This window comes from Lepidochelys kempii, chromosome 21 (assembly GCF_965140285.1).
Source record: "Lepidochelys kempii isolate rLepKem1 chromosome 21, rLepKem1.hap1, whole genome shotgun sequence".
In the NCBI taxonomy this organism is placed as follows: Eukaryota; Metazoa; Chordata; order Testudines; family Cheloniidae; genus Lepidochelys; species Lepidochelys kempii.
The window spans coordinates 16,740,140-16,759,375 of NC_136400.1; the positions used below are offsets into that span (position 1 = coordinate 16,740,140).

Sequence of the window (19,236 nt, forward strand, 5' to 3'; positions counted from 1 at the left end):
GCGGGATCCCGGGGAAGCCAGGGGGTCCTGCACCCCAACTCCACAGTCAGACGTGACTCTCAGCCAGCCAGTAACACAGAAGGTTTATTAGACGACAGGAACATGGTCCAACACAGAGCTTGTAGGTGCAGAGAACAGGACCCCTCATCTGGGTCCATTTTGGGGGGCAGTGAGCCAGACAACCATGTCTGCCCTTCACTCCTTGTCCCAGCCAGCCCCAAATGGAAACTCCCTCCAGCCCCTCCTCCTCTGGGCTTTGTCCCTTTCCCTGGCCAGGAGAGCACCTGATCCCTTTGTTCTCCAACCCTTTAGCTCTCACCTTGCAGGGGGGAAGGGCCAGGCCATCAGTGGCCAGGAAACAGGGTGTCGGCCATTCTCTATGTCCAGACCCCTGCACATACCTGCCCTCTAGGGCTCTGCAAGGATCATACACCCTTACCCCACCATCTAGATACATAAAAACTGCATAGGGGAAACTGAGGCACCCCCACACTATTCAGAGGAAACATTAAGAACAGTCCCACTTTGTCACACCCCCCATACCCCATCCAGCCATACCCCCGCTGTACCCCCATCCAGCCATACCCTCCTCATTACCCCCATCCAGCTGTACCCCCCGTATCCCCATTGAGCCATACCACCCTCCATACCCCCATCCAACCATACCCCCTCTATACCCCTGTCCAACCATACCCTCCTCCCTACCCCCATCCAGCCATACTCCCCCTGTGCCCCCATCCAGCCATAACCCCTCTGTACCCCCGTCCAGCCATACCCCCCTCTGTAGCCCATCCAGTCAAACCATCCTCCCTACCCCCATCCAGCCATACCCCCTCTATCCCCATTGAGCCATACCCACCCCATACTCCCGTCCAGCCATACCCCCCTGTGCTCCCGTCCAGCCATACCCCACCCCGTACCTGCCTTTCCCTGTGTCACTGGTACGTCCATGTACCACGCTCACCGGCCCCTCAGTCCCAACCCACAGCCCCTGCTGTCCCAGCCCCATTATATTCATTCTTCTTGGCCCCCGTGGGGCTGAGGGAGCCCCAGAACCAGCCCAGCAGCCCCAAAGTCTCTGGCCCTCAGGGAGGTGAGGCTGTCATGGCGCAGGCCCTGGACCTTGCCCAGCTTCTCCCCACGCACGCAGGGCTGCTGCAGGCTCTGCAGGCTCCTCGCCACTCCTCTGATCTCTGATGGGGAGGGGGAATCGGGGAGCACGGGGGAGCCAGGCCCATGGCCACCTTTATACTCCGATTGCTGTGGGGCGACCAAAGATGGGATCGCCACTACCCAGCCTTGAACTCATGCCTCACTGCACAGGGAGCACACTCCATGGGGGCCCATCACCTTAATTCTCCCCCCTTATCTCTGCTCTGATGCCCCCTTAATTCTGACCAGATGCACCCCTTCTCTCTGTCCCAATGCCCCCCTAAATGCTGACCCGATGACCCCTTTAACTCTGGTCCAGCACCCATCTTAACTCTGCCTGGATGCCCCCCCGTTAACTCTGTCTCAGTGCCCCCCTTAACTCTGCCTCAACACCCCCTTAACTATGCCCGACACCCACCTTAATTCTGTGCCCTGATGCCATCCATTCCCCACCCAGGCCAAGGTGCCTCCATGCACCAGTCCTCTGGCCATGCTCATGCCCAGGGTTCGTCAGCAGGGGACAGTAGGCCAAATCTGGACAGTCAGATGCTTTTGAACAGACCCCGAAATCTTTTCCTTTACTTATTATCATTATTGTTATTTTTTTCTCTGGAGTCTGGACCTTGACACAAACTAATTGACTACACCGGCTCCTGCCCATCTCGGAGGGTCCCGGGGGGGTTGGGCTCTCTCAGCCTGTCAGGCGTGAGGGCAGGGGATCCAGGGGGTGTGTTGTGGGGGACGCTGTTCTCATCCTCTCCCCCGCGGGCAGGTTCGCCACGAAGGAGCGGAACGGGCTGCTCCTGTATAACGGGCGCTTCAACGAGAAGCATGACTTCGTGGCCCTGGAGATCATCCACGAGCAGATCCAGTTCACCTTCTCGGCAGGTAGGGCCTGGCCAGGCCCCGCTCCCCTCGGCCCCGGGCCCCGGGCCTGGCTCCTCTCGGCCCGGCTCCCCATGACCCGGCTCCCCTCGGCCCGGGCCCTGGCTCCCCTCGGCCCCGGCCTGGCTCCCCTTGGCCCACCAGCCCTCCCCACCCCTCACCCCAGCTGCCCTGGCTCTCAGTTCCCCTGCTCCTGCCTCCCCTCACCCCCTGGCTCCCTCTGGCTCCTGGGCGTGCAGCCCCCCGCAGAGCCCTCTGCCCCCAGGCCCTGCTCCCCTCTCAGGGCCCAGCTCCCTGCTGCCGGGGGGGGAGCTCTGGGTTCCCTGGCCCACCTCAGGCCGTGGCTCCCCCCATCCCCTGGGGTGCCCCTCTCGCCAGGGCCCCGCAGTAACCAGCGTCCCCTGCTCCCCCCAGGCGAGTCGACCACCACGGTGTCCCCGTCCGTGCCGGGCGGCGTGAGCGATGGCCAGTGGCACACGGTCCGGCTGCGGTACTACAACAAGGTGAGTGGGGCGGGGCCGGCGGGCACCCGGAGGGCAGGGCATCCGGGCAGCTGCCAGTCAGTGCCGTGCCTGCCAGCCACGCCACGGGCAGGGGAGCTGAGGCGATCACCAAGGCAGTCAGAGGTCCCAGCAGAGCCCCCCAGGAGGCAGCGCTGGGCCCCTGGCCCAGCCCAGCCCCTCCCTCGCTACGGGCTGACCCTGGTGCTGAGCTCGCTGCATCCCCCCCCAGCCCCCTCAATTCTCAGCTGGCTGGGGGCGGGGGCGGGGGGCAGGCTCCTGTCCTGGGGCCCCAGAGAGCTGGAGGAGGCAATTGTGGGGTGGGACCCGCGGGAAGCATCTGAGGCTCTTGGTCCAGGGGGAGGGGTTCTTGGGGGAGGGGTGGAGGCCCCAATCCCAGGGCTCCCAGTCTCCTGCCCAGGGCGGGCCCCAAGGTCTCACGCCAGGAGTTCTGCCCCACAAGTCTGGCTGAGGGCTGCCCCGAGCCATCCATGGGGCAGCGTGAAATGGGATGGATGCAGATGGCACCAGGTCGCTGGGGGCGGGAGGCAGATGATCGGCAGCAACGGGAGAGCCCCTCCCGCGGGCACAGCTGGTGTCTACACTGGCTCTCCAGCGTGTCCCGTGTGGCCAGGGCCCGAGGCAGCCTCCTGGCGGAGACGTGGCGGCTCAGCTGGGATTAGTGCCATTTGCCGGCACCATGTGGGTTTACCCACCCACTGGGCACAGCAGAGCAAGGGGTCAAGTGCCGGCTGCTGTGAGCCCAGAGCCCAGCCAAGCTCCCCTTGGTCAGGCTCTGTCCGTCCATCTGTCCTCACCCTGTGTGACGATGTGACTCAGCAGGGAGGGGGGAGTGTTGACCTGGGAATGTGCCCTGGGGATGGGAGACCTGAGAGCCTGTCACCTGAGCCAGGAGGGGGAGGGGGAGGTGACACCTCTGCCCAGGAATGTGAACAGAGGCTGCAGCAGGGAACCTGCTGGGTGGGTTTTAGTTTCAGTTTGGGGCTGGGTGGAGAAACACAGGGAACCCCAGGGCTGGGGTCTAAGCTCCCTGCTCCCCCAGAAGGACTTGACTGAGGGGTCCTGGTTGTACCCACAAGCTCTGTTTGGGACTGTTCCTGTTGTCCAATAAACCTTCTGTTTTACTGGCTGGCTGAGAGTCTCAGTGGATCCCAGGAAGAGGGGTGCAGGGCCTGGACTCCCCCACACTCCGTGACAACTGGTGGCAGCGGTGGGATGTACTGCACCCCGTGAACGGCGCTTCCTGCAGTAAGTGACTGGGGAGCAGTAAAACGAAGGGGAATTGACGGGGACCAGGCGTGCTGAAGATTCAGAGAGAGACGGTTTCGGGGGGCGGTTAACCCCTGGGAATGTGTGACCAGAGAGAAAGACTTTTGCAGTAACAGGGTCCCCCGAGGGATTGCAGCGAGCGGTCCCAGGGGCGGAGGAGTCTGCAGCTCGACCCTGGCAAAGAGTCGGTGACCTCAAGAAGGACGGGCACACGAGGGGCTTTTCCTGGAAACCGTGGGAAGCTGCCCGGCCTGCGAGGGGCCAGCAGGGAGATGTACGCTAAACGCCTGAAGAGCGACCTGGTGGAGCTGTGCAGGCAGAGGGGGCTGCGCATCGGGAGGTCCACCAAGGAACAGCTGATTGCCCAGCTGGAGGAGAGGGATCGCTTGGATGACCCGATCCCTGTCCCTGAGGGAAGCTGCCCGGGGGACGCAGCGTGGGCCCTGGGGCCTGACCGGGCTGGGAGGGGTCAGACTGCTGCTGAGGACATCCCGAGACCCTTCCTACCTATGTCCGGGGGAGGGGTTGGGGGAAGCCCAGCGAATACCGAGGGCACCCTGACCCCGGCACCCAGCAGGGGATCCTCCCGGCGGAGCTCCCCATCCCTGGAGCGGAGGCGGCTGGAATGGGAGAGGGAGATGAAAATGAGGGAGCTGGAGGATCATGAAAAACAACGTCAACATGAGCAGGAGGAGAAGGAGAAACAACGTCAACATGAGCGTCAGGAGAAGGAGAAACAACGTCAACATGAGCAGGAGGAGAAGGAGAGGGAGCGTCAGGAGAAGGAGAGGGAGCGTCAGGAGAAGGAGAAACAAAGACAGCATGAACTGGAGCTGGCCAGGCTGAGGAGCAGTGGGGCCCCGGCTGCGGCTGCGGTGAGTGTGGGGGGACCCAAGACGGCAAGGAACTTTGATAAGTGCTTCCTGGCCCAGCGGAAGGAGGGGGAGGACATGGATAGCTTCCTGACGGCCTTTGAGAATGCCTGTGAGCTGCACAGGGTTGACCCTGCAGACAGGCTCCAGTTTCTCACCCCCTTACTGGACCCCAAAGCCGTGGAGGTGTACAGCCGAATGACAGGGCCGGAGGCAGGGGACTATGAACTGTTCAAGCAGGCCCTGCTCCGTGAGTTTGGGCTGACCCCCGAGATGTACCGGAGAAGGTTCCGGAGTCAGCGTAAAACGCCTGAGGTCACCTACCTACAACTGGCCAACCGGATGCAGGGGTATGCCCGCAAGTGGACAGCTGGGGCCCGAGCTAAAGAGGACCTGCTGGACCTAATCGTACTGGAGCAGCTGTATGAACAGTGCCCTTCCGACCTGAGGCTGTGGTTGGTGGACAAAAAGCTCGAGAACCCCCAGCACGCAGGGCAGCTGGCCGACGAGTTCGTGAACAGTCGGTCAGGGGGTAGCCGGGAGGAGCCCCAAAAGAACAGGCCCCCCCCGATGCAGAGAGAGAGTCACCAGGGGGCCTCCCAGCGGGGAAATAGGGAGAACCCCCTCCCAAGGGGAACGCCTGGCGTCGGGCCCCTCCGACCTGCTCGAGGGGACCAACGTGACCTGAGCTGCTATCACTGTGGCCAGAGAGGCCACGTACGGTCCCAGTGCCCCGGGCTCAGGGACAGACTGAGCAGACCCAACCTACCCAGGGTTAACTGGGTAGGGACCCAGCTGGACGAGGGGCAGACGACCCAGGAAAGGGGGGCTGCCAGTTTACCACCTGCTCAGGAGGGAAGAGTACCCCAGGCCAGCTCCACCAGAGGGCTGGAGGCTCTGGACTCAGGGTGCTCAGTTTACAGGGTGGGCGCGGGGCTGTCCCTCCGGAGAGAGTGCCTTGTTCCCCTGGAGGTGGATGGGAGGAAGGTCAATGGATACTGGGATACGGGCGCGGAGGTGACGCTGGCCCGGCCCGAGGTGGTGGCCCCAGATCGGGTGGTGCCCAACACCTATCTGACCCTGACAGGGGTGGGCGGGACCCCATTTAAGGTGCCCGTGGCAAGGGTACACCTGAAATGGGGGGCCAAGGAGGGCCCCAAGGATGTGGGGGTACACCACCATTTGCCCACTGAAGTTTTGATGGGGGGAGACCTAGAGGACTGGCCAAGCAAGCCCCAGGCCGCCCTGGTTGTGACGCGTAGCCAGAGCCGGCGAGGGGCACTGCGCCCTGACCTCGGGGAGGGTATCACACCGGAGGCGCAGGACCCTACCCTGGTGGGGAGGGAGGGCCGAGGGGCACGGCTTAGAGAGGCGGAGGCCTCAGACCTGGCCAGCGAGAGGGAACCGGGCCCCGTCCCTGCCCCAGCTGCTGAGTTCCAGGCCGAGTCGAGGAAAGACCCCTCCTTGCGGAAGCTCAGGGACCTGGCCGACCTCAGGGTGGTACGGACCATGAGGAGAGGCTGCCAGGAGAGGTTCCTGTGGGAGAAGGGGTTCCTGTACCGAGAATGGGCTCCCACAAGGGAAGTAGAGTCCTGTGGGATCAGGAGGCAGCTGGTGGTCCCCCAGAAGTATCGCCGCAGGCTCCTGTACCTGGCCCATGACATCCCCCTCGCAGGGCACCAGGGAATCCGGCGCACCCGGCAGAGGTTGCTACAGAACTTTTACTGGCCCGGGGTCTTTACCACGGTCCGGCAGTATTGCCGATCCTGTGACCCCTGTCAGAGGGTGGGGAAGGCCCGGGACAAGGGGAAAGCGGCTTTGAGACCTTTGCCCATCATAGAGGAGCCTTTCCAGAAGGTGGCCATGGACATCGTGGGGCCTCTCAGCAAGACGACCCGGTCGGGGAAGAAATACATTCTGGTGGTGGTAGATTTTGCCACCCGCTACCCCGAGGCAGTGCCCTTAGCTTCCATTGAAGCAGACACCGTGGCCGATGCGCTCCTGACCATTTTCAGCCGAGTGGGGTTCCCCAAGGAAGTCTTGACAGACCAAGGCTCCAACTTCATGTCGGCCCTGCTCCGGTGCTTGTGGGAGAAATGTGGGGTCCGGCATGACTGGGCCTCAGCGTATCACCCCCAGTCCAACGGGCTGGTGGAGAGGTTTAACGGGACGCTAAAGATGATGCTGAAAACCTTTATGAACCAGCACCCGCAGGACTGGGACAAGTACTTACCTCACCTGCTGTTCGCGTACAGGGAGGTGCCCCAGGAGTCTACTGGATTTTCGCCTTTCGAACTGTTATATGGCAGGAGGGTGAGGGGCCCCCTGGACCTGATGAGAGACGAGTGGGAGGGGAAGGCCACTCCCCATGGAGAGTCAGTGGTGGAGTATGTCCTGATCTTCCGAGAGAGACTGGCTGAACTCATGGGCCTGGCCAGGGAGAATCTGGCCAGAGCCCAGAGGAAGCAGAAGGTCTGGTATGACCGCACGGCACGGGCCCGTGCCTATGCCACCGGGGATCAGGTGATGGTTCTCATCCCAGTGAGAAAGAACAAACTACAGGCCGCCTGGGAGGGCCCTTTCAAGGTCGTCAAGCAGCTCAATGAGGTAAACTATGTGGTGGAGCTGTCAAACCGGGCGCACCACCGCCGGGTGTACCATGTGAATATGATGAAGCCATATTATGCCAGGGGGAATGTGGTGTTGGCCGTGTGTGGACAGTGGGAAGAGCAGGGAGATGACCCTTTAGTAGATCTATTCCCTGGGACCAGAGCTGGTTTCCCCCTGGAAACAATTCCCCTCTCGGATCAGCTAACCCCTGCCCAGCAAGCTGAGGTCAGGGAGGTGCTGCATCCGTACCGACAGCTGTTTTCCAACCAGCCTGGACGCACTAATCTGACTGTCCACCGGGTGCAGACAGGGTCACACCCGCCGATAAGATGCTCCCCCTTCCGAGTCACAGGGAAAACTGCTCAGGACCTGGAAAGAGAGGTCCGGGACATGCTGGCTTTGGGGGTGATCCAGCCATCTGCCAGCCCTTGGGCCTCGCCGGTGGTGCTGGTCCCCAAAAAGGACGGGTCGGTCCGGTTCTGTGTGGACTATCGGAAGCTCAATGCCATCACTGTATCTGATGCCTACCCCATGCCCAGGCCTGATGAGCTCCTAGACAAGCTGGGAGGAGCTCGGTACCTCACCACCATGGACCTTACAAAGGGCTACTGGCAAGTGCCGCTGGATGCAGATGCCCGACTGAAATCGGCCTTTATCACCCCTCTGGGGCTCTAGGAGTTCCTGACCCTGCCTTTCGGCCTCAAGGGAGCGCCGGCCACCTTCCAGCGCCTAGTGGACCAGCTCCTGAGGGGGATGGAGAGTTTTGCCGTGGCGTATATTGATGACATCTGTGTCTTTAGCCAGACCTGGGAGGACCACGTGTCCCAGGTTAGACAAGTGCTGGACCGACTCCAGGGGGCTGGGCTGACTGTAAAAGCGGAGAAGTGCAAGGTGGGGATGGCGGAAGTATCTTACCTGGGCCATCGGGTGGGGAGCGGCCGCCTAAAGCCGGAACCAGACAAGGTGGAGGTGATCAGAGACTGGCCCGCTCCCCACACCAAAAAGCAGGTCCAAGCCTTTATTGGGATGGCAGGATACTACCGAAGATTTGTGCCCCACTTTAGCGCCATCGCCACCCCCATCACGGAGCTATGCAAGAAGGGGAAGCCAGACAAGGTGGTCTGGACCGAGCAGTGCCAGGAGGCTTTCCGGGCGCTGAAGGAGGCTCTGGTCAGTGGCCCAGTTCTGGCAAACCCAGACTTTGACAAGCCCTTTGTGGTGTTCACCGACGCCTCAGACACGGGACTGGGGGCGGTGTTAATGCAGGAGGATGAAAAGGGGGAGAGACACCCCATCGTGTACCTGAGCAAGAAGTTGCTACCCCGGGAGCAACACTACGCGGCCATCGAGAAGGAGTGCCTGGCCATGGTGTGGGCCCTCAAGAAACTAGAGCCCTATCTCTTCGGGCGACACTTCACTGTCTACACCGACCACTCTCCCCTGACCTGGCTGCACCAGATGAAAGGAGCCAACGCCAAGCTCCTGAGATGGAGCCTGCTCCTGCAGGATTACGACATGGACGTGGTCCACGTGAAGGGAAGTGCCAACCTGATAGCGGATGCGCTGTCCCGGAGAGGGGGCCCCGAACTTCCCCAGGTCACTGGTCAGCGTGACCCCGCTCAGTTCAGTCTCGAAGGGGGGAGAGATGTGACGATGTGACTCAGCAGGGAGGGGGGAGTGTTGACCTGGGAATGTGCCCTGGGGAGGGGAGACCTGAGAGCCTGTCACCTGAGCCAGGAGGGGGAGGGGGAGGTGACACCTCTGCCCAGGAATGTGAACAGAGGCTGCAGCAGGGAACCTGCTGGGTGGGTTTAGTTTGCAGTTTGGGGCTGGGTGGAGAAACACAGGGAACCCCAGGGCTGGGGTCTAAGCTCCCTGCTCCCCCAGAAGGACTTGACTGAGGGGTCCTGGTTGTACCCACAAGCTCTGTTTGGGACTGTTCCTGTTGTCCAATAAACCTTCTGTTTTACTGGCTGGCTGAGAGTCTCAGTGGATCCCAGGAAGAGGGGTGCAGGGCCTGGACTCCCCCACACTCCGTGACACCCTGTTCCAAGGGACCCGCAGCCAGCTCTGCTCCCCCTCCTCTCCCACTCCCTCCTGCCTCGGCGGGGGGGGAGGTAGCCCATTTGCCCTGTGGAGGGGTGGGGAATCCATCCCCTTTGGGGCACTGGGCGCCAGGTGTCGCTGGCCTGGGGGCTGGCTGAGATGGGGTCGCCACAGCTCACCCAGTGCAGATAGCTGGGCACCATTCACCTGTGTCTCTTAGCCTGTCCTGAGAGCAGACACGCCCCCAGTACCATGCAGAATACTGGGGAAACTGAGGCACACATAGGCATCAAAATTCCCACTTGGTCACAGGCGCTCACTGCACTGCCTGAGGGATGGGAGTCCTGGAGCCTGACTCCCACAGGGCCATGGCAGGGCCAGCTTCCCATGGGCCTGGCTGGGCAGGGAGCGGCCAGGAGAAGGTCGGGCCATGAGCTGGCCGGGTGAGTGATGGCAAAGCGGCTCTGCTGGCAGCTCCTGGGGCTGCTACTCTCCCCGACCCCACACGCTCGCAGGCTGCCAGCCGGTTCCCGTCTTGTCACTCTCCAGCCGCTTCCCGCGGGCAGGGGCAGGCCGAGATATGGGTGCCAGGAGTGCTGGGGACTCCTCTGCTCTGGGGTGCGGCCCCATTCGGGGAGGAGGCTGCTGGGCTGCTCTCACGATGGGATGGCAGCGAAGGTCTGACTGGTGCCCGAATCCCTTGGGCCAGGGAGGTGCGGATTGTGCCGCACGCCCTGCCCCAGCCACCTGCTGCACCCTGGGGTTTTGCTCTCTTCGCAGCCCGTCATTGGGAAGTCGGGGGTGCCCCAGGGCCCCTCGGAGCAGAAGGTGGCCGTGGTGACGGTGGACGACTGCGACGCGGCTGTGGCCCTGAAGTTTGGCCAGGTGCTGGGGAACTATTCCTGCTCCGCGCAGGGGACGCAGTCGGGCACCAAGAAGTAAGAGACTCGCTGGGGCCCCGAGGAGCGAAAGCCAAGCGGCTTCTGCACAGATCTGCTGCTGCCCCTCACTCCCGACCCGCAGCCCCTGCTAGCCCTGCCCCCCCGACTCCGTCAGTGCCCCTCACTCCCGACCCGCAGCCCCTGCTAGCCCTGCCCCCCCCGGCTCCGTCGGTGCCCCTCACTCCCGACCCGCAGCCCCTGCTAGCCCTGCCCCCCCGACTCCGTCGGTGCCCCTCACTCCCGACCCGCAGCCCCTGCTAGCCCTGCCCCCGCGACTCCGTCGGTGCCCCTCACTCCCGACCCGCAGCCCCTGCTAGCCCTGCCCCCCCGACTCCGTCGGTGCCCCTCACTCCCGACCCGCAGCCCCTGCTAGCCCTGCCCCCCCACTCCGTCAGTGCCCCTCACTCCCGACCCGCAGCCCCTGCTAGCCCTGCCCCCCCCCGCTCCGTCAGTGCCCCTCACTCCCGACCCGCAGCCCCTGCTAGCCCTGCCCCCCCCCGGCTCAGTCGGTGCCCCTCACTCCCGACCCGCAGCCCCTGCCAGCCCAGCACCAGGCAGGGGAGGGTTTTCCGGTGCCTGGCTCAGGATAGTGAATGGGGAGGAATCCCCCACCGCATGGTCATGTCCCCGTATGACTCTGCTTCCATTGCCCAGGTCCCTGGATCTGACGGGCCCCCTGCTCCTGGGGGGGGTCCCCGACCTGCCAGAGAGCTTCCCGGTGCGCAACCGGCAGTTTGTGGGCTGCATCCGGAACCTGCTGATCGATAATCGCCAGCTGGACATGGCTGACTTCATCGCCAACAATGGCACCGTGCCGGGTGGGTGCTGGGCAGCTCCGGGGGCTGCCTCTGGGATAGGAGCCAGGGGGCACCATGCTGCGTTGGTGCTGGGTGGTCCCTGAGTTAGGGGGGGCTCTGGGATAGGAGCCGGCGGGCACCGTGCCTCATGGGTGCTGGGTAGTCCCTGGCTTAGGGGGGTCTCTGGGATAGGAGCTGGGGGGCACTGTGCCGCATGGGTGCTGGGTGGTCCCTGAGTTGGGGGGGCTCTGGGATAGGAGCCGGGGGGCACCTTGCCGGGTGGGTGCTGGGTGGTCCCTGAATTAGGGGGGTCTCTAGGATAGGAGCTGAGGGGCACCATGCTGGGTGGGTGCTGGGTGGTCCCTGAGTTAGGGGGGTCTCTGGGATAGGAGCCAGGGGGCACCGTGCCTCGTGGGTGCTGGGTAGTCCCTGATTTAGGGGGGGCTCTGGGATAGGAGCCGGGGGGCACCGTGCCTCGTGGGTTCTGGGTGGTCCCTAAGTTAGGGGGGTCTCTGGGATAGGAGCTGGGGGGCAAAGTGTCCTGTACCGCAGGATGGGGGTGCAACAGAGGTGTGTGTGCCAAGCCAAGCGGCATGGGTTCTGGGCGTACCTCTGCCCTCAGTCATGGGGTTCAGACCCTGGGAAGGGGCTGCCATTGGGTCTGTGCCCCTCCCTGAGCCCCAAAGCGTCACCTGCCCCCTCGTCTCTGGGGAGCGCTTCCCATCAGCCGGAGCTCAGCCTGGCTCTCACCCCCCCAGGCTGCTCTGCCAAGAAGAACGTCTGTGACAGCAACACCTGCCACAATGGGGGCACCTGCGTCAACCAGTGGGACACGTTCAGCTGCGAGTGCCCCCTGGGCTTTGGGGGCAAGAACTGCAGGCAAGGTAGGGGGCTCGGGGCCAGGCGGGAGGCTCCCGCGGGGACAGGCTGGGGGTTCAGGGCAGGGGCAGGCGGAGGGCTCGCAGGGGAGGGGACAGGCGGGGGGTCCGGGGGGGACAGGCAGGAGGTTTGGGGGGGCAGGTGGGGGGCTCCAGGACAAAGCTGGAGCCACAAACCACTGCCCGAGTGCTGGTCCCCGGGATGCAAGGCCCCTCCAGACCCGCTCCAGGCCCCTGCATGGCTCTTTGGGGGGCGGGGCTGCGGGCCCCTGTTGTAGAGGCAGCAGGCCCCATGGGCTGAGCTGGTGTCTCCTGCAGAGATGGCGAATCCCCAGCGATTCCTGGGCAGCAGCCTGGTGGCCTGGAGTGACCCGTCCCTGAGCATCTCGCTGCCCTGGCACATGGGGCTCATGTTCCGCACCCGCCAGGCCCACGGCGTCCTCCTGCGGGCCCTGGCTGGGCAGCTCTCCACCATCACCCTGCAGGTAGGGCGCCGGCAGGCGGCTGCCACGGGGGAGGGGCCGTCGCCCGGCAGGCGGGTGCCACGGGGGGAGGGGCCGTCTCCCGGCAGGCGGGTGCCACGGGGGGAGGGGTCGTCGCCCGGCAGGCGGCTGCCACGGGGGGGAGGGGCCGTCGCCCGGCAGGCGGGTGCCACGTGGGGAGGGGCCGTCACCCGGCAGGCGGCTGCCACGGGGGGGAGGGGCCGTCGCCCGGCAGGTGGGTGCCATGGGGGGAGGGGCTGTCGCCCGGCAGGCGGGTGCCACGGGGGGAGGGGCTGTCGCCCGGCAGGCGGGTGCCACGGGGGGAGGGGCCGTCGCCCGGCAGGCGGGTGCCACGGGGGGAGGGGCCGTCGCCCGGCAGGCGGGTGCCACGGGGGGAGGGGTCATCGCCCGGCAGGCGGGTGCCACGGGGGGAGGGGTCGTCGCCCGGCAGGCGGCTGCCACGGGGGAGGGGCCGTCGCCTGGCTGGTGGGTGCCACGGGGGGAGGGGTCGTCGCCCGGCAGGCGGCTGCCACGGGGGGGAGGGGCCATCGCCTGGCTGGTGGGTGCCACGGCAGGAGGGGCCATCAGCCCATAGGGACTCCCTGCGGGTGCCAGAGCCTGGGGGATGCAGGTCCTTGACCCCCCTACTGCCCAGGTGAGGGCGGGGCCCATTCCTGGCACGGTGCCCAGGGGAGTGATGCACGCCCCTCTGCTGGGCTGGTGCCAGAGCGCTCGGGCCCCCTGGCATCGGCCCCACATGGGCTGCGAGAGGCAGGGGCTGGGAACAGTCCCACACGCCCCACTGGCCTCCAGCTGACACTGCCCATCCCAGGGTCCCTTGCACTGGGAGACACTTCCCGTCCCCAGGGGCCCCTGCCCAGAGTCTGAGCATCCACCCATGGGCCCTCGAGAGCCACCCACTGGGCACGTCCCAGCAGCCGGGACCCCAGACCACTGCTCCCCTCACTGCCCCCTGGAACCCGTTGCCCCCCTGCTCCCACCTCACTCCCCCACTGCCTCTCTACCCCCTGCTCCCCCCACTGCCCACTGCTTCCCCCCGCTCCCTCCCGTTCCTGCCCCACTGCCCCCCGGCCCCCTACTCCCTTCACTGCCCCCGCCCCCTCTGGTTTCTTCCAGCTGAGCGAGGGGCACGTGCTGATGAGCGTCGCCCAGCCTGGCGGCCGTGGCTGGGCACTCCAGCTGCGCCAGGTGAAGGTGAACGACGGCGGCTGGCATCACTTGCAGCTGGAGCTGCGGCCCGGGCGGGAGAGCGCGGAGGCCGAGGGCCTGGCTGTCCTGTCCCTCGACTACGGCCTGCACCAGGTGCGGGGGCTGGCGGGCACAGAGCTGGGCATGGAGGGTGCAGAGCAGTGGGTGAGGCCGAGACAAACCGGGGGCTGGGACAAAGGGGGTCTGGGCAGGATAAGGGGGGGAGGGGCGGAAGGGGGGCTGGGTGAAGGGTGGGGGCCAGGATGGGGGGCTAGGCGACGTGTTGGGGGCGGAGGATGGGGGGCAGGTGCAGGGGGGAAGAGGGGTGGGGGCAAGGCGTTTGGGGTGTGATGGGCCCTGGGGGAGGGTGTAGGGGGCAGGATGGGGGGCTGGGCAAGGCGTGGGGGAGGGGGCGTCGTCACTGTCATTCCTTTAAACCTTGTGTCTGTTTCTTCACATTTGAACTGAATTTTGGGGCCAACAACAGAGCCGGGGTGAGAGCAACAGAGACACCCTGGACTCCCCGATCCACCGGCGCCCCTCAGTCCCGACCCACAGCCCCCTCAATCCCACCCCCGGACTCCCCACTCCACCGGCGCCCCTCAGCCCCGACCCGCAGCCCCCTCAATCCCACCCCTGGACTCCCCGATCCACCGGCGCCCCTCAGCCCCGACCCGCAGCCCCCTCAATCCCACCCCCGGGCTCCCCGCTCCACCGGCGCCCCTCAGCCCCGACCCGCAGCCCCCTCAGTCCCGCCCCCGGGCTCCCCACTCCACCGGCGCCCCTCAGCCCCGACCCGCAGCCCCCTCAATCCCACCCCCGGGCTCCCCGATCCACCGGCGCCCCTCAGCCCCGACCCGCAGCCCCCTCAATCCCACCCCTGGGCTCTGCCGCAGCTCTGCCGGTGCCCCTCACTCCCGACCCGCAGCCCCCTCAATCCCACCCCTGGGCTCTGCCGCAGCTCTGCCGGTGCCCCTCACTCCCGACCCGCAGCCCACTCAGTCCCATCCCTGGGTTCCCCCCACCCCCCAGCTCTGCCGGTGCCCCTCACTCCTGCCCGACAGCCCCCGCCCTGCTCTCCCAGTCCTGGGCTCCCTGAGCTCTGCAGGGCCCAGCGCTCACCGGTCTCTCTGGCAGGTGCTGGAGGTCGTCGGCAGCGAGCTGCAGGGGCTGAAGCTGGGGAACCTGAGCGTGGGCGGCGTGGCGGGCGCGGGGGGCCGGGTGCAGCAGGGATTCCGCGGCTGCATGCAGGTACCGGGGGGCGCCGGGGGGTTCGTACCTTCCTCTGGGTGCCAGCCGGGGGATGGGCCCATCGGGCTGGGACCTGGCACCTGGGCGGGCAGGTAATGGCAGCATCACGGCCAGACCTACAGTCCCTGGCTCTCGGGCAGCCCCACCACTGTCCGCGGGCACCCGCCAGCCCCAAGTCCCAGGGTCAGACTGTGGCGTCCTCTAGTGGCCAGTCCTGGCAGCTACAGCCTGCCCCACAGTTGGGCCCTTGGGGGCTGGTTTCCATCCTCTGCTGCTGGGTCTGGGGTACAGCGTGAAACACGCAAACAAGGGGGTGATGGTGGAACCCAGCCCCCTGCTGGGGGGCTGCCAGGGAGGCTCCAGGCCCATTCTTGGGGGGGGGCCTCTGGGCCTGTTCTCAGGGGGGCTGTGGGCCCATTCTTGGGGGGGCTCTGGGCTGATTCTTGGTGGGCTGTGGGCTCGTTCTGGGGGAGGGGGTCTGTGCCCGTTCTCAGTGGTGCTCCAGGTCTGTTCTCGCGGGGGCTCTGGGCTGATTCTCCGGGGCTCTGGGCCCGTTCTGGGGCGGGGGGCTCTCGGCCCATTCTCAGGGGGGCTCCAGGCCCACTCTGAGGGGGGCAGAGGGGGGCGGGGCCAATGCCAGGCTCACCGGAGCCCCTTGTGCCCTGGCAGGGGGTGCGGATCGGCGAGACGTTGGCCAGTGCCGTGGCCCTGAACGTGAACCAGGCTGAGCGGGTGAGCGTGGAGCACGGCTGCAGCGTCCCTGACCCCTGCGACTCCAGCCCCTGCCCGGCCAACAGCTACTGCAATGACGACTGGGACAGCTTCTCCTGCAGCTGTGACCCAGGTGAGGCGGGGGGCAGTGTTCCCTGCCCTGCAGTGCCCGCATCAGGGGGGTCACATGCTGCCTGGTGATCCCTGTGCATCTTCAGGGTATTTGCCCCGCCCCAGGAGCCCCTTGGGATCAGCGGGGCACATCTCAGCCAGGCTGGGGAGCCGTGGGGCGCTCAGGCCAGCGGCTCTGGGGCTGATCACATGCAAGGGGCACCCCAAGGCTGGCCAGCCCCCTGGAGGACAGCTCCGGCCAAGGCAGAGCATCACTCCTTCTCAGCCAGCAGGGGCGGGCGGCCGTGGGAGCCCTGGGCTGGGGCAGCGGGACACTGAACCTCCAGGCATCTCCTCCTTCCTGCCCCAGGTTATTATGGAGACAGCTGTGCCCACGTGTGTGCCCTCAACCCCTGTGAGCACCAGGCCACGTGCACTCGCACGCCCAGCGCCCCGCACGGCTACATCTGCGAGTGTCCCCCCGGCTACTTCGGCCCCTACTGCGAAAACAAGTGAGATGCCGGGACGCGGGGCGTGCGTGTAGACGCGCTGTGTGGGCATAGGGCTGGTGTGCGCACACAGTGTGTGTGTGCGGGGGGTGCAGTGCAGGTGTATGCAGGGAGGGGGAGGGGGAGGGTGCACAGTGGAGGTGTGTACTCTCTGTGCTGTACAGCTGCACACCGAGTGCATGTGCGTGAGAGCGAGCACCATGCAGGTGTACGCAATGCAGAGCTATGCAGTGAGTGGGCACATGCCCTATGCAGGTATGTTCAGTAAATATGTGGGTGTGGCTGCGTGCAGTGTTCGTGTACACTCAGGGTGGGTGTGTGCAGGCATACGCACTGCACGCACATGCTGTGTGTGCACCTGGTAGAAATGTATGTAGCACGTGTGTGTGCATGGCATGTGGGTATACTCAGTGATTGTGTGTGTGTGCCGTGCAGGTGTTCACAGTCAGTGTGTGTCCATTGTGTGTGTGCAGTTTAGATGTACAGTGTTTGTGTGTGCATGTGCACAGTGAGTGTGTGTGTGCACTGCAGGTGTGTGCTGGGTGTGCGTGCAGTGCAGATGTAGGCAGTGAGTGTGTACGTGCAGTGCAGGTGTGTGCTGGGTGTACATTGGGGGTGCTTAGAGTGCAGGTGTACGCTGGGTGTGCATGCAGTGTAGGTGTGTCACGGAGTGTGGGGGAGCCCAGGCCCTGCACCCCTCTTCCTGGGATCCACGGAGACTCTCAGCCAGCCAGTCAAACAGAAGGTTTATTGGACAATAGGAACACAGTCCAAAACAGAGGTTGTGGGTACAAGTCAAGTCCTTCTGGGGGAGCAGGGAGCTTAGACCCCAGCCCTGGGGTTCCCTGCGTTCCACCACCCAGCCCCAAACTGAAACTAACCCCCCCAGCAGGCCCCCTCCTGCAGCCTCCGTTCACATTCCTGGGCAGAGGTGTCACCTCCCCCTCCCTCCCGGCTCAGGTTACCGGCTCTCAGGTCTCCCATTGAAACTCCCCTGCCACGTTCCCAGGTGAACACTCCCCCCTCCCTGCTGCATCACAAGGTGTGCGCTGGTGTCCGTTGGGGGTGTGCAATGCAGGTGTACGCTGGTGTCCGTTGGGGGTGTGTGCAGTGCAAGCCTACCCTGGGTGTACGCAGGGTGTGCACGCAGTGAAGGTGTAAGCTGGGTGTATGCGAGGTGTGCGTGCAATGCAGGTGTACACTGGGGGTGCACGCAGTGAAGGTGTAAGCTGGGTGTATGCGAGGTGTGCGTGCAATGCAGGTGTACGCTGGCCGTGCGTGCAATGCAGGTGTACGCTGAGTGAACACTGGGGGTGCACGCAGTGAAGGTGTAAGCTGGGTGTACGCGAGGTGTGCGTGCAATGCAGGTGTACGCTGGCAGTGCGTGCAATGCAGGTGTACGCTGAGTGTACGCAGGGTGTGCACGCAGTGAAGGTGTACGCTGGGTGTATGCGAGGTGTGCGTGCAATGCAGGTGTACGCTGGCAGTGCGTGCAATGCAGGTGTACGCTGAGTGTACACTGGGGGTGCACGCAGTGAAGGTGTAAGCTGGGTGTACGCGAGGTGTGCGTGCAATGCAGGTGTACGCTGAGTGTACACTGGGGGTGCACGCAGTGAAGGTGTAAGCTGGGTGTACGCGAGGTGTGCGTGCAATGCAGGTGTACGCTGGCAGTGCGTGCAATGCAGGTGTACGCTGAGTGAACACTGGGGGTGCACGCAGTGTGTGCCCAGTGTCTGGTAGCATGTTGCGGGCATTGTGTGTGCAGTGCATATGCAGTGAGTGGGCCGGGCGCGTGTGGGAGTGGTACCCAGAGCGAGTGTGGGGGGAGGGACGGTGCAGCGCGCGCGGGCCAGTGCCGGGTGCCCAGCGAGGGCGTGGGGGGGGCAGCCTGTGCACTGGGGGGCAGGTAACGAAGCTGGGGCTGCTCTGCACAGGATCGACCAGCCGTGCCCGCGGGGGTGGTGGGGGCACCCCACATGCAGCCCCTGCAACTGTGACGTCAGCAAAGGCTTCGACCCCGACTGCAACAAAACCAGTGGGGAGTGTCGCTGCCGGGTGAGTGGGAGAGGCCCCGCCGCAGAGGGACTGGGGGTGCCCGGGTCAGCAGTGGGCACGGGCCAGCTGGGAGGATATACCACTGAAGGAGGATTGGGGGTGCTCAGCCCAGCTGCGGGGGATAACACTGCTTGGGGGTGCCAGTGACCCAGGGCTCCCAGAAGGGCTCCATCAGGGGCCGGGAGTTGAGCAGCACTGGGGGCAAGGGGTTCCCATGAGGCAGGTTGGGGGCCCAGATGGAATGTGAGACTTTTTGCCCTCTGCAGCCCTGGGGGTGGGCAGGTGGGGCTGGTCTCTGGTGGTACCTGCCCCGTAGAATGGCTCTGCCCTTGGCCCCGGGCAGCAGGCAGCCGAGGGGCTGGCAGTGGGACATGGTTGGTGGCAGTGCCCACTGGCTGCATGGTGGTCCACGCGTGAGCAGAGTTTGGCGGGTCTCAGCGAGTCAGTGTCACCCACTCCAGAGCACTAACTGCGCCCTGCCAGCAGCTTAGCTGGATGGGTGGGAGCTGTTCTCCCCTCCACCGAGAGGAGCCCCATGGGGCACGGGGCAATGGGTGGATCTGGCCCTGTGGTGGCCCATGGGCTGCCTGGTCAATAGATGGGGCTTGGCTGTGCAGGGCTGCCAGCTGCCCGCTGGGGCTAAAGTCCTGTGTTCTGCCCCCCAGGAGAATCACTACTGCCCGCTGGCCAGCGACTCCTGCCTGCTGTGTGACTGCTACCCCACGGGCTCCCTGGCGCGGCTCTGCGACCCCGAGACAGGACAGTGCCAATGCAAGCCAGGCGTCATCGGGCGACGCTGCGACCGCTGTGACAACCCCTTTGCCGAGGTCACCGCCAACGGCTGCGAAGGTCAGACCAGCCCCTGTGGCACTTCGGGCGTGGTCCTCAGGGCACAGCGGGTGCGGCCCCCAGGGCATGGCGGGGCCCAGCCTCCAGG

The 19,236-nt window shown here is 65.1% G+C and overlaps 1 protein-coding gene across 1 annotated transcript in view; it reads left to right on the forward strand.

The window, feature by feature from the left end:
* CELSR2 (cadherin EGF LAG seven-pass G-type receptor 2) overlaps positions 1-19,236 on the forward strand; it is a 76,618-nt gene that overhangs the window by 36,126 nt on the left and 21,256 nt on the right. Inside the window, exons 4-15 of the mRNA XM_073320470.2 lie at positions 1,925-2,040; positions 2,452-2,540; positions 10,136-10,293; positions 10,951-11,114; positions 11,852-11,977; positions 12,290-12,456; positions 13,591-13,776; positions 14,800-14,913; positions 15,583-15,757; positions 16,106-16,247; positions 18,179-18,299; positions 18,965-19,148. Coding sequence (XP_073176571.2) covers positions 1,925-2,040; positions 2,452-2,540; positions 10,136-10,293; positions 10,951-11,114; positions 11,852-11,977; positions 12,290-12,456; positions 13,591-13,776; positions 14,800-14,913; positions 15,583-15,757; positions 16,106-16,247; positions 18,179-18,299; positions 18,965-19,148 — 1,742 coding nt within the window. The remainder of the gene's footprint in view (positions 1-1,924; positions 2,041-2,451; positions 2,541-10,135; positions 10,294-10,950; positions 11,115-11,851; positions 11,978-12,289; positions 12,457-13,590; positions 13,777-14,799; positions 14,914-15,582; positions 15,758-16,105; positions 16,248-18,178; positions 18,300-18,964; positions 19,149-19,236) is intronic.